The sequence below is a fragment of the Platalea leucorodia genome (assembly GCF_965183815.1).
Source record: "Platalea leucorodia genome assembly, chromosome: 10".
Lineage (NCBI taxonomy): Eukaryota > Metazoa > Chordata > Aves > Pelecaniformes > Threskiornithidae > Platalea > Platalea leucorodia.
In genome coordinates this window covers 13,204,116-13,231,676 of record NC_138832.1, presented here as the reverse complement: position 1 = coordinate 13,231,676, position 27,561 = coordinate 13,204,116, and the positions used below count along the sequence as shown (strand labels likewise).

Here is a 27,561-nt window from a genome sequence, read left to right as displayed (position 1 = left end):
GAAACAGACTTTTTAAAATGAAAACAGCTCCACACCACGTACTGGTTCCTGTCATTCATGTATGAGCAGTCTAAGGACAATTAAAATGTTAGCTGTCCACATGAGATCTCAAAAGTAAGGTCCCTGAAGCTCAGGCAAAATATCTTTCAGAGACCAGAAAATAATAACTTGAAGGCCTGGTTGATGATGCTTCAAAATTGTCCTGTGAATATTTAATCTCAATTGGTGAGGGCTGGATGTGGTGTTGAGGGCTGGAGAAACTTATCTTGATTACATATGGTTTGTGGTAGCCACAAAATTCCTGTAAGAGAGCCAAGTGTTGCAGTAACACTAAGGACTCTTCCTCCTCTGGTCTGAGAGGTGTCAGATTTGATTGTGGGGGCACTGTGTTGGACTAAGATCAGTTTTTGCTCAAGATGTTCATCTTCAGGTCTTGTGAGGCTCATCAAGTCTTGCCTATGGCCCCTATCCAGGAGAGGAAAGCAGAACTCTGCTGGCATTTGAACTGCTCCTAATAGATAGAAGTCTGGATACCTGGTTTAGTAAAGACCATGGTCAGATCATAGGGAGCTGAAATTTTGCTTTGAAAGAGAGCCTATGTTCTCTTCCTACTGTCCAGAAACAAGTCATGATGAATGCTCCTATCTCACCAAAGTCAGGGTGGCTGTGGTCTGTAGGGGTAAGGTAGAACAGCGATTGCCCCTAACTTTCTCCTGGAAGCAAGAACTGGGTCATTTTCTGATATCAAAATGCAGAGAACTGACAGTTAAACTGGATTTCATCACTCATGCCCTGAGGGCCCTTGCCCTGAAGTATGTTTGCATATTATTTTAAGTATTCAAAATCAAGAGTATTTTAGAGGAATTTTGGGGTGGTCAGTAATGCCTGCAGTTAGGGTCCTTTACCTCATCCCGCATCCTTAGTGACAGAGGGATGGTTATGTACCTTGGAGTCACAGCTGCGGCTGAGTCTTGCAGTGCGTGTTTAACAAGGAGAGCTCTGCAGGGACAATATATTTTGAGTGCGCCTTACTGTCAGCTTTCGCCTTCCCAGCTTCACTGTCGTGTGGCTCCGCAAAACCTCCAAAGCCCAGCCAGCTCTGTCCAGCACATCTTGCATTGCCCTTCCTCTGGGATCCCCGCACTGCCACGCTGAATCTGTCCTTTTTTCACTGCCTACTCCTTGCTGTGTTTTAACCTCTCCTCCTCCTCCCCCCTTCTCCGCATTTGTTTTCTTCTGCGTGCCATTTTATTGCGATATACACCTCGGCAATTGCAAGTTGCGGGCCAAACTTCCCTGCCCCGCCGGCAGCTACGGGATTCGGCCAGGCCTTGCAGCAAGGAGGCAGCTTGGCAGGAGCTGGGGCGCAGCGCACCCCTTGGGGTGCTGGCCACCTCCTTGCAGCGCACCAGCGCCTTGGGGAGCTCCCCCCTTCAACAGGTAGACGTTGGGAGCAGCCAGCCTTGCTCTGCTCGTTCTCCTGCGCGGAAAGGATGGCGGGGGCTGCCGCGGTGCTGTGAGGCCGGGGTTTGGTGGAGGGCCCTGGGGCATCGCTGGGGGTGGTGGCCCCAACCCGGGACAAGGAGGGCGGCAGCGCCCCGTCCCCGCCGCCCGCGCTGTGGGGAGGGCAGCTCCGCACAAAGCGGGTGGGTAAACCCTCCTCCGGGGCGCGGGGAGGAGGAGGAGGAAGGCGGGGGGATGCTGCTTCCTTCCCTCCCTCTCTCCCTCCCTCGCCGCGGCCGGAGGAGCGCGCAGGCGGCGGCTGGCAGCCCCGGCCGGGCGGCACGGCGGGCTCGGGGGCGGGCTCGGGGGCGCGCAGCCCGGCGGAGCGGTGCGGAGCGGAGCGGGCTCCGGCTGCCCCCCGCTGGGGCAGCCGGCGCGGCGGTGAGTGCGTGCGGGCGCGCCGGCGGTTCGCGTCCCTGCTCCCCCCGGGTCTCCTCTCTCCGCTCCGCGCCTCCCCGGCGGCTGCGGCGACTGGCAAATAGCCGCCCCGCCGGGGGCTGGGGACGGGGGGGCGCGGGGGGCAGTGCGGACCCCCCGGCCGGGAGTGGGGTTCCCGAGTGCAGCGCCGCCCCCCCGGCTATTGTCTACGGGCCGGTGAACAATAGGGGGAGCAGCGGCCCCGCGGGGGAAGGGGGGGCTCTGCCCTGCTCGCATCCCCCGGGCAGGGGGGCTCGGGAGCGCGGCCGCGGGGTCGGAGCATCTCTGCTCCCGCAGCAACTCCGGAGCGTGTTGCTCCGGAGCAGAGCGGCCGCCCGACCCGTGCCGGGGTCCCCCCTCCCCGCTGGGAACCCCCGGGGCTCCAGCCCGCCCGCCTGGCACTGCCGGCTTTAGAGCGGGGAGAGGTGTAAGCGGCTGCGATGGAAAATGTCTGGACGAGGACAATACTGAGCGCCGTTCCTAGAGCCGGACGGTGAATGCAGGGGGAGGGCTGAGCGGGGAGAACGGTGTAGTAAAGCAAAGTCAAATTTCCCCCTGAATCCTGCAGCCAGGCCTAATGGGCACTGATGCTGTGTTGGGGTGGGGAGGAAGGGGGGGAGGGAAAGGAGTTTTGGGGGCTGTGGTCTCTGAGGCTGGTATGGGAGAAAAGGGAAAAGAGCTCCAGATCTCTCCTCCTTCCCCCAGAGTTACTAGGACTGAGATATGGATCATTAAAAAGGAGTAGCATAATGCAATTAAGCGTTAGGCAGTCCCCACTGCAACACTTATCTATTGTTCCTCACTCTGCCTTCTGCCAGAACAATTTTCGTCTGGACAAGGGAAGTATAATTGAACAAATAGTTCATTTCCCTGGCCAGTTGCATCCGTAGTCTCTCCCCTGAATCTGCTGCTGGCTGGCTGCAAACGCAGCAGCGTCCTCAGACAGAAACGGAGAACTGGGACCCTCTGGTGAGACTCCTGCTGTTGTGGGCTAGCCAGCAAGAGCAGCTCTGAATGGCTGCTCACCTGAGTTGTTCTGGCAGCAGCAGCAGAGCCGGTTTGCTCCCTCACCTCCTGGTCCTCTTAGCTTCCTGTGGGAAGTGTGAAGAAGAAAAATAACAGGTGGTCAGGCAGGTCCAGGCTAGAACTAGAAGATGCTATGTGTCGTTCAGGCAAGTCCTCTTCTTTCTGTAGTCTGTCTCTTTACCCTGGAGGATAAAGGATTTCAGGCTGTTTTGAGGTGATGCTGTTCTGGTGGAGTTTGCTGGCCTGCCCTTCAGCCTGTGCCTGTGGTGGCTGAGTGCCCTGCAGCACGCGCACACACATGCACACAGGCAGGAGTGCGTGAGCCTGACACTCCTGCTCTTCTCCAAGAGAGCTCTGAGCAGCTGGAGGGGTTGCGGGTGCACCTGGGCCCCATGGCACATGCTTGGCTGGAGGCTGCATCCTTTCCCCTGCAATCTCCTCCTGGTTCGCAGCGCACAGCAGAGCTCCGTGCGTGGGTATGCACAGATGCATTCTCTGCACCACTGCGAGACACGCTCAGCACTGGGAGGCTGCTGCTTTTCCTTGCTTCTGGAGCTTCTTATCACAAGTCTGCATCATGCAGCTTTCTTCCTTCTGTTCTTTCTCCTTTCCCCTTTCTTCATCTGTAGACTGCCTCCTGTCCCACTTCATTCTCGGCTTCTCCTTCGTCTTTTCCTGCTTAATCTGTTCTTTCACCTCAGTTTCTTTTTCTCTGAGTAGACCTTGTCCTCTTCAGCCTGCTCCTCTCAACACTGAAGAAGCAGCCCAGCCCCTCATCTCAGTAGGAGTATTCCTGCCAACTGTTTACAAAAAGTAGCACAATACCCAGGCTGAACACTGACATAATTACATACCCAGCCAGAGCGTGTAGTAAATAATCTTGCCTTTCAAGTGTTTGCCTAGTGGTGAGTCTTTTGCCATCTCCTTTGCCTGTGGGCTAAATGTATTATACTTGCTTGCATTTACTTATATTCTGGAAACACTAAGTCAGCGCAGTCAGTGCACCGATACATGCTATCAGAGTGGGTGTACCTTGATGTCTTGCACCATATACACTTACTGTGCCTGTATGCATCCTGTGTCTGCATATGCATCATATGACTCTGCTCCTGGGTTCAGGCTTTGACAGCCTCGTGCTTGGCAAGTGCAAGGACTGTCAGGGAAGGAACAATTGCTGAGGTGTGGATATTGTTCCATCGGTGCAGGAAAGATGGCTGTGGGGTGAAGGTCAACAGCACCAGCAAAAAGCACAGGGCTTGGCTAGCCGTGTTTGCACTGGTTAGGGTGCTAGCTAGTTTTCCAAGGATTTGTGTGTACATATGATTGCAGACTGTGGGTATTGTCAGCACGGTTGTATTTCCAGTTGTGCTTATGAGCCTGAGTCTGTCTGCAGTTGCTTTGATTGTGAGTCAGTCTGTCTGCAGTTGCAGTAGCTGTGAATCAGTGTCTGCCTGTAATTATGTGGGTGAATCAGTGTTGGCTTGTTACACTTTGAGTGCAAACGGTTTCCTGTAGCTGTTGTGGGTGTGAATCACTCTACAGTCCCTCTGGATGTGTTTTTGAGTAGAGAGATGCAATACTGGGATTAATTTTGTTTTGATGAGGAAAAACTGTCAAGCAGTTTCTCGTTTTGAAAAATTAAAGCTGGATTGGGAGTTGGGCACAGCGCTTGTTTCTCTGTTACCAGCTTTCTACAGAAGAGATCCACTTTAAGGCTTGCTCCCAAGATTTCCATGTTGATCTGAACCTTTAATTTCTTTGCCTTGTGCCTCTGGTTCCAAGAGTCCTCTTCTGCTGGCATCTCTTGCAGAGCTGCAGACAACGCATTTGGTAACCATCACATATGCCTCGTACCTTATGTGTATAGCAGATTCATGGGAAGGTTGTTTATGGCTTGTGCAGTGCGTGCATTTGTGGGGATGAATCAAGGTGTGCCTGTCGGGTAGGCAAGCACAAACATTTTCATGCTTGTGAGTCGAAGACTGTGTGGTTCCTCTGCCATGTGCCTCTTGCTGTGAGCCAGTGCTGTTTCTCTAAGTAGATGGTAAACAGCAAGTTTGATTCAGGTAGGCAGAGGTACTGCTGCCTGTTTCTTGTTCTCCGATTCCTATAAAACGCTGTTGTAGCTTCTGGCTTTCAGCAGCATCTGTACGGCACAAAGCAGCGCTAAACTGAGAGGCAATTCGGAGAAATCCGGACTATTTGAGATGATGGAAGCAGAGCACTCCCCTTGGTCCAGCCTAACAAACCGAGCCTTCCCCCTGCGCTGGCTGGTGCAGGTAGAGCACGATGCTGGCAGGGCTGGACTGCTTCCAGTACGCACTGGCTTGGGTGTCTCTGCCTGCGTTGTGCAGTCTACGCGTGCATCCCAGTTAGCTCATTTCAGAACAAAGGGATGCAAACAACCAGTAGGACAAGGGTCTTGTGAAACACCACAGTGTCTTATTCCATCATTTACAGGCTTCCAGATGAACTATGTCTGCTCATTGCCGCCCCTGCTCTCAAATAAAAAGATAGTTTTATTCCAAGGGACCCTCCTTTTTAGCTGAAGTGATTGAGAACTGAAGCAAAACCTCCTCAACAGGGACACAGGGCAGCATGTGCATCGCCAGCATTTATTGCTGCTGCTGCTGCACTGAGCGCTTTCTGGCTGCCCGTCTCTGCAGAGAGAGCTTGGAGTTTTACCCAAAAAAATGCTAAAAGCGGCATAGCAGTGATCGCCACAAGGCTGGTGTGCTCACGGAGGATCGGGGACCGTTGGGCAGAGTACAGCCCATGCAGTTTGGACAATTTTGGAATCCTTGAGAGGTGTCGAAGGACCTCTCCTGATGCCCGGGACCTGTTTTGCAGAGGCTTCAGTGCAATGAGGGAGAGCTTTAAGGAGCTTCTTGTGCTATACGAGTGCACCTGACTTTGGGGGTAAATATGCAGGTGTTGTGAGGTCACCTATCGTGTTGTGCTTGGCTGTGTTACTGTGCAGGTGGGTGGATGTGCTTGGCATCCACCAGGTCTAGATCACCCTCTTCTCCCTGCATGGAAGTTCTTGTACCTGGGCTTTTGGACTGAGGCTGCCTCTACTTCCCAGTCTGTTTTCCAGCTGGCTTTCCAGCATCAGCTCCTCATTGCACATCCCTCCCTGAGATACCTGACTTGGCAAAGATGTGGAGCAGCGGCAGGTCCCAGGGGCTGTGGGCTGAGTGAGAGCTGTAAGTGCCCAGCACTCCTTCAGCTGATGCCCCTGGTGTAGGTGCATGGCGTGTGGGCGCGCTGACCAAAGTATACTACAGGTACACAGCATCTCTGAGTGCAGTGATGGGGCAAGTGTGTTCTTTGGGCTGCTTCATGAATGCCACCTGCATGATGAGACTATTACTAAGTGAATCAGATTGTTCCCTTGGCTGCGCGTGTTCCAAGGAGGCAGTAATTTGGGAGAGATACTGATGTGACTCTCACAAATGTACCCAGGTGGGTTTATGGGCCTCTTCTGTCTTCATTCCCTTTCTGACGCTTGCAGTCTCCCCCTCTCTGGGCTGTTCTCCTGGATTTTTTTGCAAGTGTTACCTTTCAGTCTCCACCTCCGGAGCTCTATCTGTCTTTCCCTTGTCAGCAGTAAGCCTGGGCTAATCACTCTTTCCTAGGAAGGCATTTCAGAATACTTAATGGTTTCTAGAATAAGGATTTCTGAAAACATCAGGCTCAGTATGCCAAGTCAGGAGATACCCAATGTTAACATAGTTACTAGGGTACCTTGCTGCTCTGGAAGGTACCAGCACTTTTCTTGGTTCCCAAGCCCACCTCAGTAGGAGCAGGGGCTGGAGGATGTTGCTGTCTTGGGGAGAAGGAAGCTTTTCCAGTTCCTTGTTCCAAAACTGCACATCCAACAGGAAGGCTGTATTTCTCAGGAGTGTTGTTATGCTATGATGCTCTGGAGATTGGACAGAATGCGTGTGTTGGAGAGGAGTGGGTATGTTTATGATGCCTCTAGGTATGTGGTTATAAAGAGACCTGCCAAAATCCAGAATGCACAGAATTGTAAACTTCAAGTATTGCTGAATTCCAGCTGCAAAGTGTTAGAAGGGCTCCTTAGAAAATCTGCATTTGATTCAGCTGTGGAGGTTACCAGCAACTGCAGAATTAGTGATGAATGCATTTGCTAACTGTGCCATTAAGAAATGAGCAATGGACAGATGGAGGAAGGAAGTGCAGAGCTGCTTTGAACACGTACCATCCCTATAGGCTCCATCTTGCATAGGCACAGACGAGAACCAGAAGCTATAGGGTGGTGTTCTTTAACTTATGTGAAAGAGGGGTCGGTCTAAGGAGTTGTACCAGTCTTTTCTGAGCTTAGAAATCTTTACATTCTGCTTTTTTCTTCATGCAGTTTCCTTTCAGTGAGACCTACTAAGAGATTTTTTTTTTCTTTTTGAGACTGTTACCATCTAATTAACATTCCTAAACCCTCACTCAGTTATGTGCAGTTAAATGCACATCGCCTGCATCCTCTTTCCCCTTCCCAGAGGATCAGGGATCCCTGCAGGTATTCAGATCAAGACATTGACTCTTTCAGAGTCTTCCTGAGTGGGAAGTGACAGCTGAATAGTGTTTTGTTTAAGCACCTTCTGCAAGGACAGCACCAGTTCAGGCTGGAGGATCCCCAGTGTTACTTTTCCTGAGGCACACTTGTGGGTGTTTCCATTCCTTTCCTTTGCTCAAGATGGTGCTGCACACCGAGGGACCCCTTCCTCTGCCGTGAGCAGTAACTGCTATGGGGCAGGCAGTCCTCTCCAAGCGCAACTCTTTTGGGCTAAAATCTGAGGAGCTCAGTTACTGGGCTGTTGAAACCAGGACTGGTTTTACAAACCTGCCAAGCCAGAAACCTTGTTATTAGAGAGGCTGTGTGGCCAGTAGCTATTGGGCTCATAAAGCACTTGCACAGGCTGAGATTTTGTGTGTCCCTGTGGTTGGTGCTGGGCCTGGACTAGCAAGAGCCCCAGAAAAGAGGAGAACTGATGCCGAGAGCTGTTGTGCCATGGGCCACACTAGGCTCTGGTTACGGGGAGCTTTGGAAGATCCCTTAAACTGTATGAAGGGTGGAACTTCCCCCTCTGCAAAAGCCTCCTTTCATCCTCCAGAGACATGTTTCCTGCCCAGCAGTAGGGTGATGAGCACCAGCACCGAATAGGGGTTGTTCCTCCTGCTGGGCCTCCAGCACTGCCTGGCCAGCCCTGGCTCAATGTCACAAGGCTACCAGGGTTCATCACCGACAGTTAAAGCCCCTGTGTTAGTTGGGAATGTCAACTGCAGTCCTCAGGACTGGGTCTGCTTCTCAATCCATCTCTAAGTGTAAAGGAGACAAGGAACAAGGAAAATGCCAGGCAGCCTCTTCTATCAGCTCCCCAGGAAAAATACAATACAAGAACCAAGGAAAGTGGTAGAAAACAGTGCCAAGCTATTTTCCATGCTGTGTTGTCTTTCCCGAGTCCATAAGTGCAGCCATAGCAAACCAGCCATCCATGTACTCTCGCACCACATTTTGGGGGCATTCTCTGTGCCAGCAAACTGAGCTGTGGCTGGCAAAGTAATCACTTGGGCAAGTAGTGAAAACGGATTTTTCTCCTGGTGCAGGTATATAGAACTGGTTCCGATGCTTAAAATGGGACTTAAGTACGTATTTAACTTTATTCAAGCAGCCTTGTTATCCTTGGCTAGCACCTTCCTCAACAGAACTATCCAAAGTAGAAAATTAGCCCTTCATCTCCATATAATATTGAAGGAAAACTGTATGAACAAAGTTTGGTGGAAATGCGGTTGTTTAGAGCCTCTTGGCAAAGACAGGCATGTCTTCTACATACCCACATGGAAGGTATAAATGCTTCCGGCTTTTGTCACTGTTCCTGACCCTATCTCTGTCTGAATTACCTTGCTGCCTCATTTTCTGGTCCTCTTTTCTTTAGCTGCTCTGTCCCACTTTTGGTGAATGATCTCCCCAGCCCATAGTCTCACCAAATCTAATAAAGATGGTCCAAAATGTTCTAAAGGAGTCAGAACGGTTCCTGCAGAGCCAGGAGGCACTTGCTGCAAAACCAAAGGGTCCCCGTTTGTGTGGATATCACTGGTCAAAAACTGCTGGCAGTGCAAATTCTGCCAAAACAAACCATTTATTGAAATCAGCAGTTGAGTGGGAAAGTGTTGATTTCAATTAAATTTTTCAATGGTGGTGTGGGGAGGGGAGAGGGAAACCAGCAATCTTTTTTTTTTTTTTTGCTTTTGGCCAGTGTTTGAAATTGCCTTAGGGAAAAAAATCAATTAAATCCTGTTGTATAATATGCAAGTTTCAGTGAAACGAAAGGGAAAAGTTGAAAGGAAATCTGTTGAGGAGCTGCTAATTGAAGGAGTTTTGAATTTGCCTTGTAAGAAACCTCAACATTTTAGCTGTCCTTGTTGTGATTTGGAACGAGTCTCCCCTAACTGTTGGAATTTCCCACAGAACAGATGTTCAGCCTCTTAATTTGTGCTTCATCAGCAAATACTTGAATTTGAATTTCCAAGACTGCATGTCTCTTCTCAGCTGGAGGGTGGCAGGAGGCAGAGGAGCCATCCTGACTCAGGGCTTGTCTCACCAGAGGTGTAGGTGTGCCCATGCCAGAAGGCTCCTGCAGCCTCTGGTAAGCATGTGCTCCTTTGGTGTGAAGGCTGTGCTTCCCTAGGATTAAAGAAGGCCCAAGCACACCAGCAAATGCTCACATGCACAAAATTAATCCATGTACTGATATTTGCAAGGATTTTAAGTGTGTAATGGGGAGGAAGACTTGCATAGCTCACCTGCCCCCTTCAGCCTGGGGCACGCCCTTCTAGCTGAGAAATGCCGCTCAGGTGGTGGGGCTTGGCTTTCAGTCCAGCATCTCCTTCGTTGCTGGAAGGAGCTGCCTGAGGCTCTGCAATGTTGGTGCAAGAGGTCAGATTTGGCTGGCAACAACACCTTGCCCTGGTTTCTGCAGCCTGTGATTGAAGTGAGCCTTTACTTACAGCTTTGGGGACTCACACTGGCCAGTTGTCTCTGGCTGCTGCGGTGCTGAGCCTCTGCTGGACTGAATCCCGTGTGTGCCAGACATGAGGTGTCGTGTTGGGGAGACGTCACGACAAGCTGTATTTATACAGGCTGTTGCTTGGCAGTGCTGTTCCAAGGTGCATCAACATAATGAGAAACATAAAAGGGGAAGGCAGTTAAATGTGCAATAACATCACAATAAAAGTAAAACTGAGCATTAATGAAAAATCTAAGCACACTAAGTGCAGTACAGTTGAACACTCCCACTACCTTGGGCCTCAGTGTCCAAACTTAATAATTTCTGGCAGTGTCATTACCAGAATTAAATGAGGGCCTAACTGTTCAGAAAAAGAAGTTTGGAAAAAATGCATTTTGAGACTCTGCAAGTGGTTCTGCTGTGTGGGTGTCCCCAAGGCAGCACAGGTAGTGGGAGGAGCTGGGAACTGCTGCCAGGGGAGGGCAGTGACTGAGAGTACAGGGTGAGGAGGAGGAGGAAGTGGAGGAAGTGATGGGGGGAAGAACCACCGGTGTGGTCATTTTGGAAATGGAGCTATGCACTTGCTGCCAGGTGTTGAGGCACCCGGAGAGCTGCTGGATATCTGTGCTGTGAAGATGGGTTGAGAGTTTGTATGTGTATGTACACACTTGGCTCTGACCCCATGCTGTGACTTCCCCAGGGCCAGCAATGCTGCAGGGGATGCTGCTGCCTTTGGTCCCTGATGGGATCTCTGGGACTTCAAATACAGGACCCCAGAAATACTGACTGCTGGCTAACATGGATGAACTGCTGGGAAAAAACTGAACTAAACAGATTGCTTTCCTCCTAGTAAATAAAATCTCTTTTCCCTTCTCTCCTTCCCCTCTGTGCCCACCCTGGCAGGTTTTGGAGGCTTGCTTGCCGGTCACCACGTGCTGACGCCATGGCACTGAGGCTCCCAGGAACAGGGTCGCTCTCTCTCGTTAGCCTTGGAGTCCTAGTCCTGGTTTTGGCTCTCCCTGCTGATGCTGGGTAAGGTGGTGAGCGCTGAGGCTGTTGGCCAAGGCTACAGTCCTCTTGCTGTGCTTAGTACCCTGGGGCCAGTACCTGCATGAAGTAGCCCAGGGCAAAGCACTAAAAAGTGTCTCTGCTGTGTTTGACCCTCCCCTTGCCCCTGTCCCCATGCCTTTCACCGGGGACTGTTCAGTCCCTCGTGGCTGAGCTGACGGATTACATTAACATTATTTGAGATGCTCTCACTAAGGACAGTTGTCAGCATTTTTTGCAACAAAACCCATTTTCAGATTTGGCCTCTACACAATTCACTCTGGGCAAGGACTTGGCTTGCATTAATTTTAACCTGGAAGAGAGACTCTCCCCCCCTTTAATTTTTTAATACTCTTTTAAAAAAAAGAAAATGAAACTGCTTCAGCTGTTTGGCTGTTTATTGTATAACGACCCACGAGCAGCACACCTGATCTGCTGTGGCACAGGGTGGCTCTGGCCAACCCTGGCTGGGCATGCTGCTCGCCCTCTGCCTGGGTTTGTGTCCCTGGGCGTGCGTGCAGGCTCCGGCTGTCCCGGCACAGAGAGTGCTACCACCAGCCTTGCCATCCCAGCTTCTGGGAGCTGTCGGGAGACGAGGAAAGCCTGTTAGTCCGTGACAAGCTCTGCAGCCCACTGGAGTCCTTGCTGAGGCTTGGTGAGCTCGGAGAGCCCTTCGAGGAAGGGAGGCAGAGACAACCCCAGCACAGCCCACCAACCGCAGGGAGGGAGGAGCTCTGCGCAGAGGGAGAGAAATGCAAATAATACATGACTTCTGTAAAAAATTTAGAAAAGCCTTTAGAGTGCCAGGTACGGACACTGAAATGCTGCCTGCTGAGTTACAAGTCCAGAGCGATCAAGGACTTTCACGCATGAAAAAATGCCAGTGCTGCCACTCCTACTTCACCCACGCATCCGTCTGCATGCTGCTGTTTGCTCAGCTGCACGCTCCTACCCTGTGCTGCCCACGCCGCTTCACCTGCTTGGATCTGACTTTCCATAAGCAAATGCTTCCCGAGCATGCCTTCACATGTAGATGCTGACCCTCGTACCGATGTACAGCTGCCTGACCCTGCCTGCCTGCATAGGCACGGGAAGCCCCGGGCACTGGCCTCTTGCCTTCCCCTCCCCAGCCATGCTGGCTGTCAGCAGCCCCTGCACCTGTAGCCCTGGCTCTGCTTTCCCCACCACTGCCCTTTTGCTTCCCATCACATATTGACTGCTGCTGCTGCTCCCTCGCTGCCTGCCATGCGGGTATCGCTCTGGTACGCAGGAGGATTTGTTTCCTAAATTGCGTACGAGGGGACCCTTGTTCGGAGGTTAGCGTGCTGACGTGGCACCAGCTCTCCAGAGAGCATGTGCACAGGGACGGGTGGCGAGGTAATGACTTTTCCTCAAGCCTATCCTAATTAAATTTGCTGTAAACCTCTGTCTTCCCTGCCTAAAGGCTTTTAATTATTTTAAAACCATGATCCCCATCCCTCTTTGCAGTTCCTTAGAGTTCTTCACTGGGGGTTTGAGGGAGATAAATGAGACCTGGTTTTATGCCTTGCTAAAGGGCAGCTTAACTTTATGTTAAGGTTAGGTGAGCCAGCCCAGACCTTGGCTGGACTGGGGAGTTAGCCCAAATCAGGTGCCAGGCAGAGGTGCTGCTGGCGCTCCCCTGCCTGCACCTTTCCCTCGCCCTGCCTGTGCCGCTCTTTCCCCAGCACCGACTGAGTGAATCCCACGCTGCTCACATTGAAGTCGAAATCTCAAATGTCAGGCTAAGTAAAACGGCTTTGAAATTTGTAAACTCATTTTTCCCATCACTGCTGAGCCTCCGCCAGGAGTTCCTTCACAAAAATCTGTCCTCTCGCTCTTTATATTACGGGTAATTTTTAAAGATAGCTTATAAAACATTAATGAATGAGCTTTCATGAGCATGCTAGCTATTCATAAGTTATAGATGGTTATATACCCATCAGCAGGCACTGGTACAGATTGCTTTTAACCATGACATCTATTAAAAGCTGGTGCAATTGGAACCTCACTAATTACAGCAGGCATTTGTTAAATTCCTCAAAATTCTACTTACCTGCAGGGAGTTCAGCTATTTCAAATATTTCAAGTCCAGATGAAAAGCCAAAACCAGTGTTTGGATTTGAATGGGCAGTCTTGAAGGCTGTGATGCAGTTCATAATATCAGCAGTGTTTTCATGTTTCGGATCTGACAGATTGCATTAGGGCTGGGACGGGTGTTTTCCCAACTATGCCTCACTCCCCATACCCTCTGGGAACTGCAGTTTAAGCACTTCATTAACCTCATTGGGCTCTTGTAGGCTGAGCTTCCTGGCTTGACCACTTCTCCCATGATAACAGGTATTGGTTTGCTAAAAACCAGAGGCCAAGCAGCCTTGTGAGAAGTGGGATCCAGTCCCTGGAGAAGAAAACCTCAAGCACTTGGAATGCAATTTCCCGGAGTGTTTGGTCATTGATGCCGATGCAAATTAATGTCAAAATTGCCCCAAATGGAATATTTCAATTACCTATAGCATGCTGAATAGTATTGATTCAGCTTGACTCTAAAAATACCCATACCTTGCTCTCAGTCTTTCCTTTTTTGCTAGAAAATACTTTTTGCTCTTCTTTTATCTGACAGAAGCTGGGTTTTCTGCTGGGAGAACATTTTGATAGAAAACTCCAAGCCAGCTCTGCTACTTGTCATCCTACTGACCCTTCACAGAGTATTTACAAATGGACCAGTAGTGTCAGGGCTAACTGGTCTAACCAGATGGGATGCAGCAGGATTAAGCTTTGAACTCCTTAAATGATATTCCTCTTTCTATTTTTTTTTTCCCCAATTACTTCCTGATGCATGCTTAAACGAGTGGCTGCACACATCAACTGGAGCAAGAGAAAATGAGGCTGGGGAGGAGAAGGAAAGGGGCAGAAGTGTTAGAAGGCAACAACGTAGGGGCTTCTCTTCCCCCAGCTGTGGGCAGTGGGACCCTGGTTCAGAGGGTCATAGCTGCCCTCCCTGGTAATTGCACCCACGTCTTGCACCACCAGTGTCTCTCTAGTTTGCTGCATTTTTGGTCTTCATCTGGGCAGTGCTCCCCAGTCACTTATATCTGCAGTTAGTGGCACGGGGCTGATTTGCCAGTCAGGGCTGCCCCGCTCCCGAGGGGCTCCTGGTGCCACTGCTGAGGATCCCTCTGCTCCAGCAGCCTTTTCTCCCGCTGCCTGGCTGGGCTTCCTCAGCCATCCTGCTGCCTGTCTGTGCCTCTTCATCTTTTTTTGGCCTCATTGGTGTCTCTTATTTCCTCTTCCATCTTCCTTGCAATCTCTGCATCTCTATAGATTTTTCTTTTGGTTTTCTGTTACTTAATCTTCTGCCTTTCCATTTGTTTTAGTCCTAACAGCTATTTCTGCTGGGGAAAGCTGTGCTTGGAGCCACAGCACCAGTACTCTGTGTTGTCTGAAATCTCTTTTAGAGACAGCCAGTTTCACAAGGATTTGCAGGCTCCTTTTCTGTTGATTGAAAGGGAGACGCAAAATGCAAATGTATTATTTGAGCCCCTTGGGCTTGCAAAACTGCATTGAAGATTTTGTTTGGTGAGATGAGCTTTGTTTGAGAAATTTACTACTTATTTTATTCCACCTGGGGCAGAAAATGCCCTGAGGAAATCATCTTATTTGGGGTCTTCCAGGCTTCTTGCACTGAGCAGAGATAGGAATGTGAAAACTCATTTGGTTTTATAAACAGGGAAAGTTCAACAAACCACAGAAATGGTTCACGAAGAGTTTTAATGATGGACTCAGGCTTCAAGCCTGCTTTACTGAATTCCTACTTTTCTGCCTCCCTTCCCTCTTCCCAGGAGCAGAGAACTTGGAAATGGCTCGATATGGTAAATAACTGGCATCACTTCTTCCATGCTGCCTATAAGGAGATACTGGCACTTGAGTAACTGAAGTTCCCACAGCCTCTGTTCATAAAATATGCTTTCTTAGGGGCAGGCGAGGGATGCTGGGGCAGGGGAAGGCCCCCTGAAAAAACAGGGCTCCTAAACTGCTACCCTTGGTGCTGCTGGCCCTGAGGATGGAAAGGTGGGGAGGAGACAGTGGGGATGCCTCACATTCCACGGTGAGGGCTGCGGTGGCAGAGGCCAGAGGGGAATTGATTTGAGATGCCCTGCAGGGAGTCCTGCAAGCTCATCGCCTTATCAACAGGCGTGCCCCGTCCTGCAGTTCAGGGCCCACTGCAGCACAGGCTGGAGCACGAACCAATAGCCCTTCACTTCCAGTAACTGTTCAGAGCACGTAAAGAGTAGGTTTCTCTTCTGATGATGTTTTTTCCTCTTTTTTTTCCCCTGCATACCAGGCTTTCTCAGAAGCATGTTTCAGATGTCGTCGATGACAGCAAAGATAACATTACCATTTTCACCCGCATCCTGGACAGGCTGTTGGATGGATACGACAACCGCCTGAGACCTGGACTTGGAGGTTAGTTGGGTGGAGAGATGGTGTTTTCCACAGCTGTGTAGCTTTGGAAATGAGAGGCTGCACAGATGACTTTTTAATAAGTCTGGTGCTGTTGGGAGGAGAGGCTGGTTCAGTGCCAGAGTCAGTCTGTTGCTGGTTTCCTCATTTTGAGTCTGTGCTATCTTGTTGTTTGATATTTTGTGAGATGAGAGGTGCAAGTGTCTGACTGCTGTGGTCTTCTATGACATTACATTGATAGGCCTGTAGATGGAGCAAATATGATTAAACTTATTTCTGCTACTTTTATGGGCATTACTGTTTCAGAAATGATGATACTACCAGTTTGCAGGACCTTCAGCTCATGTTGGTGTTGCTTTTTAGTCAGTGGGCTTTGCTACAGAGCCTCTATCTCGACATCTTCTCAGTTATTTCCTATGTAGCTGTCACCTGGCAAGCTCTTCTCTGTGTGCTGGTCTGGGCATCTGGCAGTCAGCCGGGCTCTGCTGTCTCCTGAGCTGCTTTTAACAGCACTGCCATTATAGCTACTGCTGCTGAGTTTCTCTCCAAGCACCTACAGATGTTTAAGGTGCTTTAGAAAGCAAAACCATGGTAGTCGCCTTCCCTCCCAATGCTTATGGCATACATTTAGCGTGATGTAAGGAGGCAGAAGCAACGGAGAGATGTGTGGGGAGGACAGACGTGAGCTTTCATGGTGAGATGAAGGGAGACATGGGCCTGTGTGGTTTCTTGGTGCATTGTTGCCAAGGGGCATTACTGTGGCAGAGAAGATGACCCCTCTCAGGTGCTGGCAACTGTGTCCCACAGGGGCCGCTGAGATGATGTTCCTGTACTGCTCTGAGCTCTCCTGCTCAGCTGCAAAGGTGTGCTGCTGGATCACGATTCCCACCCAAAGCTGGAGTCACCGTGTGCTCCCCCATTCCCTGAAGGTCTCGCTGCCAAGGGAGGTTGGGAACGAGCTTTCCTGAGCTCTTGCATACTGATGGGGGCTCCAGTGATGTAGTGCTAGCCTGGAATTGCACCCTCCATTCCTCAGAGCAGCCTCGTTGTCTCTTGCCAGCCCCATGTCCACCTCTGTGCTGTGGCCCTCTGCCCTGCACCTGTCCAGGAGTACTTTGATCCCTAGCCAAGACAATGCAAAATCTGGGGAAGCAGGGTTTCTCCAGTGAGCATCCTCACCTCTGATGGGCTGCCATGCTGCAGGACCCAGACAAGAAAGGGTTACTGTGTCTGCATAAGCCATCCATCAGTTTTATTGCTTTTGTTGCTTGTTTCTTTCCCCCAGAATTAACTGCGGTCCCACTAATAGCTTTGCTTCCTCAAGTCTCCCCGATGGCTGTATTGATTTAACTGAAACGAGTTCTGAAAGGGGACTGAGGGGGCATTTATGTTCACCGTAGGCTCGGTTGCAGACAACCCCGTGCAAAGTATTAACAAGAGGACTCCCAGGAGCCCCTTGCTTGGGAAGTTAAAACCTTTCTTGGAACATCTCTGCTCTGTTGCTTTAGATCCTTTAATAACGTGCTTAACATAATAAATTGCCTTTGCCTGAACCAGACATTGCATGTTTAAAGACTGCTTTCACCCCTGATTTCCCCTCGTGGAGCGCTCTCACAGACCCAGGTGGGAGATTTAGACAAGGACCATAGGTTTTGGGGGCTCTTGGCTGGCAATGAGTTGACCTCAGTGTGTGTGTGTGTATGGGGCAGCCTGGTGAGCCAGGCTTTCTCCACTTTTAGTTGGACCTGTTTTCCCCAAGTCTGGGCTTTTATTCCTTGGAGGTCTGTCAGGGCTGCTATCAGGAAGAGCTTTAGAGGGAAAGACCTTCCCACTGCTGCTGGTGGCCAGAGAAGCAGAAATGGTCCTGCTGCAGACTCCAGACGTAGGGGTTAATCAAATAGCCTGGGGTGATAGTCAGCAAGAGATGGGCTCCAGCTACCCAAGGTTATGTGAGATCTGTGAAAGGGATTGCTTTGTTTCAAATTAGCAGCTATGCTGCTGGGTGATTCAGTGACTTACAAGGTACGTTGGTTTTCCTGTGAGACAGCGCTGGGCAGTCCCGGTAGACCCAACACTGGCTCTCCCCATTTGCCTCAGGAATATCTTCCAATTGCTTTTCTAAAGGTGTCAGGTGAGAGCATCCATTAGCACCATGCAGTCCTGCTTTGATGTCTGTGGAAAGGTCAGACATGGTGGTACTGTGCCCACACACAGGCTTATAGAAAGATGGACTGGCCTAAATTGTGGGTAACCAGGAAGCAGGACACACAGGCTCCCTTCTTGGCTTTGGTTTCCCTGCTCTGTATGAGACAGATCGCCCTGAAAACACTGGGTTGGGGTACGAAGGGCTGAGCGGGTGAAGAGCTGCAGCACCTCTCGGGGTGATGCAGTGCTGCGTGTGGCCGGGCGCCTGTCCCCCGCCTTTGGCAGAGCCGTTTCCTTGTGCGCCGGGAACCGAGCAATGTTTGTTTAGGCTTTGGGAAAGGAGACTGTGTAAGCAACAGAGTGTTGATGTGGTGACTTCTCCCCTCAAGATAGCCTCTTTGTATTTATTTTCTTATCTCCTCTGTTTTCACCATCTGCTGCCACCCACTCTAATAGCTCCCATGCCAGAGCTCCTCTTCCTACCAGGATGCCGCAGACACAAACTGAAGCAAACCAGTGCTGAGGCTGCTCGGGAGTGCCAGGCGCTGCAGAGCCAGGCTCCAGGTGAGGTTGGTCCTGTGCCTTGCTCCTGCTCCTGCCCTTGGGACATCCTCTCCAGCGAGGAGTCCTTGCAGTCTTACGAGCATGTAGAGATTTGTGAGCATACTCCAGGCTAGCTTAGAAGAGGAAAGGTGGGGGGTGGGGGGAAGGTGGCTGTCAGACCCCTCCTTCTGCAGAAACACCCCGTAGCACTAGGGACATGACCATGGGTGTCACAGAGAAGTCTTCCGTGGCTGGAAGCCTGTCTCTACCAGGTGAGCTGGGGCTGGCTTGCTCTTAAGGACAGAGCTGAGTCTTTTGTTTGGCCCCAGGACCACTGAAATACAGTCTGGGCTTGGGGAAGAGGTAGCTGCATAAATAGATGATGTTATAGCACTCAGAGTAGGGGAGGAGAGGAAGGAACTGTCAGCAGATAACCTGTGTTTTCCCAGGGGAAACACAGGGCATATTGGTTATTAAGTCAGAAGAGGAACAGAAATGGACCCCGAGGGGATGGAGACATCTGTTGTCATGGCCAGCCTTGCAGGATAAGAAAATCTCCTACTGAGAGTGTTTCTATGGTCAGCACTGGCCTCCACTCCTGGTCTCGAGCCGTGCAATCATGCAGATCCTCTGCCCAGCCCCACAGGGTCCGCAGTGAGGGGCATCTATCTAGAGCTCTCAAATTGTCTTTGCTGGGGCTCCCTGCAGAGCTGGCACGTGGAGAGGCCTCAGCTTTGAACCTGGAGCTTGCCTTGCTTGCAAGAGTAGGAGAAAGGAGATGTGGCCAGGAGAAAGAGGTAGAACTGGCCGACAAAGGGATAGACATCGTATACCCAAAAAGAAGAGGTGCTCAACGAGTGGGATGTGAGCAACGGGACCATGAGTGATCCTCCAAGAATGACTGATGCACAGAAATACCCTGTATATCCTTGTGCTACTTACTGTGAAGAGTGATTGAAGCTCTGCAATCCTTACACAGCCAGTGTGATGTCCAGGACAGTTACCATGAGAGGGGATGCAGTGGTTGGGTTGTTTGAGGTTCAGTGATGGTCCCTGAGCAGCTGTACCTCCTGCAGCCTTATTTCCTAACCGATGAAGTTTGGGTCCATTGTGCTGCAACCAAAACACAACCATCTTGTGAATGCCTGGGGAGGGGCAGGACAGGACGTTTCCAGACTTACCCCAGCTTTTTCCTTCCTTACAGTCTTGAGAATCCTTTTAACATTCTTTGGAAATACAAAGCTACTGGGGAGCACTTCACTGCTCAGGGGGGAGGCACATGGGGCTTTTCCGTAGCTATTTGCAAAATAGGGTAGGGATTTCTTCTAGCTCAGCCATAGACTGTCTGCTTCACGGGGGCCAGAGGTATGTCTGAGGTGCTATTTGGTGTAAGGATGAGGAACCCAGAGGGCATCTGGAGCAGTGGTGGACAAAGTCTGTATCAGGTGGTCGGGGGAAGCTTGCGCTCCAGAAAACTGTTGGCCTTTTCCAAGGGATGCCAAGGAGGAAAAGATTTTGCCCCAAGGAAGAGAAGGAGAGAGTAGGCTGTTCAGTTTTCTAAAAGATGGGCTGTGAACTTTCTAGATAAGCCAGTTTCTCCAATTGCAATTAAAAAGTAATTTGTACCATGTTAAGCAGCTAGGCTAGGATCGATCGGTGTTACCCCTCCTGGATGCAGCATCGCTTACAAGGTAACTCATGGTATTTCCTTGAAGCTTCTACCATGTGTCTCTGGAGTCCCTAAATGGCTGGCTAGGCCCCGCTGCGGGAGCGGTGGCTGGCGAGCATCCTGCCAGTCTGTGTCTGCACGATGTGCCTCTGTACAGTTGAGGGTTAGGAGCCTACTAAAGTTTTCGGAGCATGGGGTTTACTGGGACCAGCAAACACAGGCAACTGGATTAAAGCAATGCAATTCCCTAGGCAGAAGAAGGCACTTGGCGCCTTTGGCTTCTTCTTCCTTGGGGACAGGGCATGGTGCCCATTCCTTGTCCTCAAGGTTGGCAGCAAGGGGGTCCCATCCAGGCAGAGGGGAAGCACCAGTTTGTACCTTCACAAGTGGGTATATCCAGAGAGTGAAAGCAACCCAGGCTCATGGCTGCCTCCTCTTCCTCATCTCACTGGGTTGCTCTTTGTGGCTTGGTGTCAGCATCTCCCTGCCCACATGGGGCTCGGTGCAGACGTCTTTGGGCTCGAGCAGGTTTTGGTGCAGTCAGGCTCTGCTGCTCGCAATAGGACTTAAATCAGGGATGCCAAACATGGGCCTACGGTGCCTTTTATCTGGCCTTACTGTGTCAGCTCTGCCCTGCTAATGGTTTTGATCTGTAGCCACCTGTTAATATTTGTCCTGCTGATGTATTCCCTTTATTCTTTTGTAAGTAAGTGAAGCACGCCTCAGTTGGAGTTATTCTTGTCTCTTCTTTCTGCAGTGCAGTGTTTCTTCCTGCTTCTTTAATGATGGTGTAGTTTGGCAGGATGGCTCCTGAGCAAGTGAGAAATGTCTGTATCCCTGCCTTGCCACCTGTATTTCATTGATTCAAGTGCTGATGGCCAAGAGGTTTTGGGCTTAGGTTCAGAGTAGCTCCCTTTAGGTTGAGACATTCCTGTGAGATGCTTGGTGAGTTACACCTCAGTGCATCTGTCATTTTGTCCTGACCTCCTGCAGATAAGGGCTTGTCTGTTGTTATGTGAGCATTAAGGCAGAGGGGCTAAAATAGTCAGAATAATGAAATTATAGAACTGCCTTCTCTCAAAAGTATAGTGCTCTCCAAGCTGAAACAGTGAGGGCATATCTGCCTGGCAAGATGCAAGAAGAAATTTGTTTGCAGTGAGAGTAACCTGCAATAGTAGAAGAAATTGTTAAATTGTCCAGATCGAAGTTTAGAGAACTTTTATTTCCTAAAATCTGAATGAAGTGCTGAAATTGTCCTTTTCTTCTGCAGATAGGTTGCAAAGCCCTGGGGAAGGGACCCTTGCAAGCTCTTTGGGTGGATGTAAAGTTGCAGCATGCAGCAGCCCAGCTTTTGGGTGCTCGGTGGTGGGCAGAGGGGTGGAGGCAGGGCTGTTCTTGGTCCCTTGGCAGAAGCATCGGGCACTGCCTGTCATTGTGGAGACATCTGAGCCGTGGTGGCAGAGTTCTGCTGCGGTGTGTCCCACTCCCCATTGCAGCAGAGCTGGTTCCCAGGTGTCCAGGGAGGCCGGACTCGGTCTGGCCTTGAGCTCTTCTGCAGTTTTTTCACCTGTGCATGATGAAGCTGCCTGTAGTTTGTCATAAACATTATCTAGATCTACTGTTTGTGCAAGAGAAACATTAGATGACAAAACCAGTGGTCCTTTGTGGTTTGTTATGATTTCCAGGGTTTCAGGACTGTGTTTAATGTGTTTTTCTGTCTTAATGTTCCACCTCTCCCAACTTCTCATCTCTTCTCTCTGATCTGACTTCATGCCTTGTATTGATTACTCTAGGGAGGAATTTGATCCTTTCTTAGAAAAAATCCATGTCTTATCACAGATTTTTGTCTTTGTCTGAGATTCCTTGATGAGTTTTAATTTGAAGCTCAGGCATTGCCTGAACAGTATTTTCTTCTATTTACCTTTCTGGGCAACGGGGACTCTGCTCTGTCTTGTCAAACTTCTGAAGTTAAGATCTATGAACAAATTAAAAAAAGATTACCTTCCCCTTGGGTGCAGCTCTCCAAAGGCAGATTTGCCATGGATTTGCACAGCTCCGATGCTCTCCTCTCTCATGCAGAAATCCCAGTTGTGCTGCTGTTGAAACCCATGGCGTACAGGGAGAGGGAGCTCTGTGTGAAAAGGCATGCACACATCAGAAGGCAAGTGAGGAATATGGGCTTGACAGCTATGCCTAAGGGTGAAAGTCTTCTCTTGAATAAGTTATGAATTTGCTTAGGGCAACAAGCCTGTATCAAAGCTTCAGGGATATCACAAACACTCCAGAGGGGTCAGAAACCCACTGTGAAAAGAGATTCATAGCTTTTGGTGTGAGATGGCACCTGGGCTTCAGGTCAGCACTGGGTCCTTTGGGGGCATCTCACAGCTGCCTGTGTCCCTGCAGCGCTATGGGAGGGAGTGGACCACCATGGTGTGTCCCTGCCCAGCCACCCTCTCCGTGGGGCAGTCGTGTGGCCAAAGTGGATCACCAGCGACCAGCCTGTCCTTGGGCTGCGTGCTCCTGGGCTCTCCAGAGGGGCCGCAACCAAGTCCCCAGGCTGCCACGGTTGTGGAGGGGAAGGTGTTTCTCATGCTACTTTGGATGCCCTTTTTTAGATGGTGCCTTCATTTGTTGTGTGTGGTTCCCGTGAGGAGTCTGCCCCAAGCTGCTAACCCCTCCATATATCCACGCATGTAGGCAAGAAATAAGATTTTTCCCAAAGGGTGAGAAATTTTTCTAGGAAAGTGAATCCATTTGGAGGAATTTTTACCCCAGTAATTTGTACTGGAGTAACATCTCAGAGCTTCATTCCTAGATCAGACACCTGCAGTGAACCAGTGCGAATGTTAGGCAGCTGATTGCTGCCCGAGGGGAAGCTGGTGGGTGTGTGTTGGAGACAGGATGATGCTATTTCTTTATAATGACTTTGGAAGGGGGGAGCTGATGTTTAAGCATGTTGAACATATGTTAGATGGTTTTAAGAACATTAATAGATGTTATAGATGGCTATAAACTGCTTGCAAGGATGTCTTTATTGATCTGTTGGACTATGGCAGCTACTCATTTATTAGAATTTCCATTTGTTTAGTCCCATGTAAAGGATTTATAATGTGTCTCTGATGTGGATTGTGAAATAAGATTTTTTTTTTTGGTTGGGTATTATAGAGTTTAAAAACAACTTTAATTGGTTTATTCTGGGAAGCTGGTGGTGAAACAACTGGTCAAATATTGAGGAAACAGCAGTTATTTTATTCATTGAGCTAGAGGATATAATGTTTGCAGCAGTTCGTGTACCTATACAGAGGCACTGATTATGTCTGATGAGGCAAAGTCATTGATCGTGTTGGTGGTGAATTTCAGCCCGGTTCCATCTGGAAGAAGCAATCAAATCACATCTAACTGGGACCCCTGTGGGGGGGGGGGGGATTAATGCTGCTGATTCAGACCTGTTAGCTTGTTAATGCCATTTCATTTATTTAAAGGTTATTGTTTGATTGAATAAAAATATTGGAGTGTTCATGAGGCTCTGGAAGATGCATGGGGCTTTGGGGAGTGAGTTGCTGCAAGACTATGAGGCTAAACCATGCAGGGTCCCTTAACCAAATACTGTTAAAAGTCAGAGTAAAATTCTCGCCTTGTTGCAGTAAATGGCAAAACTCTTACTGAGTCTGATGGGGCAGGAATTTCGTGTAATGATTTCTTTGTCTATGTGTACTAACCTGTAGCTTACTTTAGCTGTATGTCCTTCAGAAGCAAATTTTTAATGTTTATTAAAAAAAAAAGTCTTTGTGGAGTACTAGCAATTGTAAACATAGAGTATATCCTAGAGAGAGTTTTTAAACTGCAATTTGCATTGTGAGAAAAGGACACCCTGTTCACTTTACCTTCTGGAAGAACATAATTCAAACCAAAGTGATGAGAACAACAGGCATGGAAAAAGCATATGATTTTTTTTTTTCCCCTGCAAACCTGCTGGAAAATCCTATTGATGACAAAGTTCAAACTGAATCAGTGGATGGAATGATTCATGACTGGAGCAAAATAAATTGTGTCTGAAAATTCAAGACACTATTTCAACCTTGCAAAAGTCATTTCAGATGACTCTTTTTTTGAAGGAACAGTTCTGATACAAGAAACTTTGTCAAGGAAAGGATCTGATGACCATTAAAAAAAAAACAAACAAAAAAAACCCCACAAACCCAGCAATTTGCAAAGTAGAAGGTGGCAGAGGCTCTGCACAAAGCTTACTGCACCCATCTGAATTCTTGTCAAGGAAGTTGTTTGTATCCATACAACCCAGATCAGATTTTTGCAGTCCTGCATTCCTCCTACTTACTCACCTGAAGACATGTCTCCTGGAGAGTTGTGAATGTCACTTTACCCAGTTAAGGCCACTGTCCTGCAAAAAATGAAGGTGCAAACTCTTCTTTCCACAAGTTGTGTTTTCTGTAAAGGGTCTATGGACATGTGGGAATTGAATTACAGGCTTTTTTGCTTGAAGATTAGAGCTCTTCCCTTTGGAGAGATGCACCTGGTCTCACCTGAGAATTTGAAAAAGCCTTTTTCTAGAAAAGATCCCTGTCTGCTTGCATGAGAAAGGGTTAAAGAACAAAAGCATGAAATCTCCTTTCTTCTTTCCTGATCAATCTAGCCGTTATTATGAGAGAAGCTTTCTGATAGCTTCTCTTTGTCATGTAACATTAATACCATTAAGTCCACTTTGGCAAGGAAAGCGACGTATAATTAATTTGCAAATCAGGAAAGTGGATGTGATTTTTATACAAAAGAGAAGGTCTTTAACTGCAGAAGGCATTGTGTGGGCATGGCCATGCTGCAGATGGGACCTTTCCCCTCCGCTGCACAGGAGTCCCTCCTTGAGCATCCCCCTCCCAGTGGTGGTGTTGGGACCCCGAGGTCCCAGGCTGGGCCAGTGGGTCCCAGTTTGCTGCCAGCCAGAAAAGGGACTGAATCTAACAACTAAGAGGGGAACCAGGTCGGGCAGGTGTGAGGTTAGGAGTATACAGATGCCTCTAAATACCTGCAGAGCAAGTTGGTTGAGCCAGGTGAAAGGATCTTTAAGCCTCTGCCTCCATCAACTGTTCTTTTTTTTTTTAAAGCCTTAGCTCTATTAGAATTATTATTATTTTGATGCAGAATGCACTAAAAAGGGAAAAGAAAAAAAAAAAAACCAAACCCTATCCAGACTGATTTGTTCCCAGAAAGATGTTTAATTTTGTATGAAAAATTGGAAGGGGCTAAATATAGCTGTGTTAATATTTATGGGCCTTATGTTGGAGTCAATACAAGAGTTGCTGTTCAAGGCAATTAAGCTTTACCTTTTCACATCTAGGATTTCAGCATTTGGAGATGACATTAGTTGTGTGACCTGCATCCAAGAGAGAAAAAATGAAAAGCATGCCATTATCTGTTGAATATGATACCCTGTATTTAATGCTGTTTGCTGACAGGCAGTTTGTCTCTAGCAAGGGTGATCCCTCAGAAGCAGGACTGCTGTCTTAACAGGGGGGAAATTGGAGAAATCAGTAGGCTCAGAGGCTTGCAGGAGAACTGTCCCTGCACCTGAAGCTGTGTTTTGGGAGGAACTGAGTGACTAGGCTATCTCCTGGCATCAGAAAGTGGGCATTGCCCACCTCTCCTGCATCGGTAGCTGCTAGGGTTGAGGGGAAAATGATTATGGTGGCAGTTCATGGACTCCATTCGTCTCCATACCACCTCTACCCTGGAGCTGGGGCATGGGAAATGTGACCCTCAGTAGCTCGTGTGCGGAGGTGCATGGGGCTATTCCTGGGCTTGGGCTATCTGTGCTTGTCTGCGGGGCTAGTCACAACCTTCATGTCATTAAAGCACAGGGAAAGCAAATCCTGTCCAGAGATCTGAGCTGCTGTAGGGAGCGTGTGCACGGGGAATTAGGTCGAGGCTGTAACGATGAAAACAAGTCAGTTTGCGTTAATAACAAAGGCAAAATGATGATGCGCTTGATTTCTAAAGCACTGCCTTTCAAGAGAAGGGTATCACTAGGATAACATGACAAGAGTCCTGGCAGTGGTTGAATTGCCCTGCATTGCCGCTTTTTGGAAGCTGCAGCTCCTCACTGCTCCAGTTAACAAAGAAGCTGTTAGACACTGTAAAAGCTCTCACTGATAATCTGAATCCTGCCTTTCTACTAAATTTGATCAATGTGTCAGATTTTTCCGTTCTTCCATCTGGACTCTAATAACTGCCTTTGAGAAGGAGGACTGCAGTAAGGAGCCTCGGTCACGGCTGCTCTGCAGCCTCCTCGGGGAGCAAGGGGTTAATCTGCCCTCCCCAGGGCAGATGCTCGCAGCCAGGGCTGCAGATGGAGGATGTCTCAGGGTGAGCTTGGTGCTCATCCCTTCTCCTAGGACCCGTGCACCCCACAAATTTTGAAGCTTTGTGTGGGTGTGTTTCAGTTCTTTCACTGGTGCGTTGTATATTTTGGTAGCTGGAAGCCTTTTAACCCCCTTCAGTAAGCATCAGGGGAATGCGTTTTCTGATGGGTTTTATTAGCTTTTGCTGGTGGAGCACAATAGCTGCTTAAACAGGGAAGGAAAAGCGGAAATCAAATGGCACACCTGTGGAGGTAGAAATGGTGGCCACGCTTTTAGTGGTGGGAAATGAGTTTTCAATTCCAAATGGCCCTTCTGAATTCAGCCTTGGCTCTGGGGATTTGCAGCAGTGATGCTGACCCCAGCAGACCCGTATTACCAAGTATGGATGAAAATATCCTTGCCAAAAGGTGTTGGCTTGATAGCAAAGGATTGTTCTTTGGTGTGCCTGAGGGCGAGCCAGCACAGGGCTGAGTCCCACCTCATCTCTATTCCCAAACAAGGGCAAGCCAAGCTATATATTAAGGAACAAGGAAATTGCACCAGTTAAATTTAAAAAACTCATTTAGCTAAAGCAGCATAAGCCCCCATGAATATTTATCTGATGTTATGGAAGCATGTGGACTCCCACCTACTTTATTAAATTGATTTTCAATAAAAATGCCAGTGGAAGACATTTGATTAATGGCTGGTGGGATGGTACAATTAATGTGAAGTCCGGAGTCAGCAAAAAGTGTCCCCTGAGCCCGCGTGCCCCTGCTGGAGGCTGGGCTAAGAAAATGTTTCTAAACTTGTCTGACAGACAACAGTGATGTTTATCCTTGTGGTTTCCACGATGGGGTGAACAGGAGCTGCTCTTTGGGTGCTGTTTAGCTGGTGCATGGTTTTGCTGAGGGCCGATGTCCTGACCTTGAAGCCGGTGTGTGGCTTTTCCTCCCAGTGCTCTGCCTTTTCCTCTGCTTTTCACACCCCTCCGAGCAGGCTGCATCTGAGAATTAAGCACAGCAGCGAGCTTCAGCGATCATGTTGGGTTTGAGCGAGGCTCCCCGGGCCTTTGCATTTAAACATGCCTGGGATTAGCTCCATCAGCCTCCGGATCCGCTCAGCTCCTACCAATTTACCTGCTTGGATCTGTCTCCTGAAGGAAGGCAATTTGAAGCTGTAATGTGACAGCTCTATTAGAGAGCTCTAGCATGGTTTCCTGCCGGGACCCCTGCCAGGGCTGGCACCACCTCTTTCCGATGAGCTGTCAGGAGCTCGGGTGGAAGATGCTGAGCGCGGTGCAAGTGAAGGTCGCAGGTGCTGCGATACCTGGGGCCCCACTGAGCTGAGGAGCCTG

The 27,561-nt window shown here is 49.3% G+C and overlaps 1 protein-coding gene across 1 annotated transcript in view; it reads left to right on the top strand.

Moving 5' to 3' along the window:
- Positions 1-1,698: 1,698 nt before the first annotated feature.
- Positions 1,699-27,561, top strand: part of LOC309595993 (gamma-aminobutyric acid receptor subunit alpha-3-like) — a gene marked incomplete at both ends in the record, with an annotated part of 69,400 nt that continues 43,537 nt past the window's right edge. Inside the window, 4 exon segments of the mRNA XM_082323673.1 lie at positions 1,699-1,832; positions 1,834-1,884; positions 10,875-11,003; positions 15,379-15,500. Of these exon segments, the coding sequence (XP_082179799.1) occupies positions 1,699-1,832; positions 1,834-1,884; positions 10,875-11,003; positions 15,379-15,500 (436 nt within the window).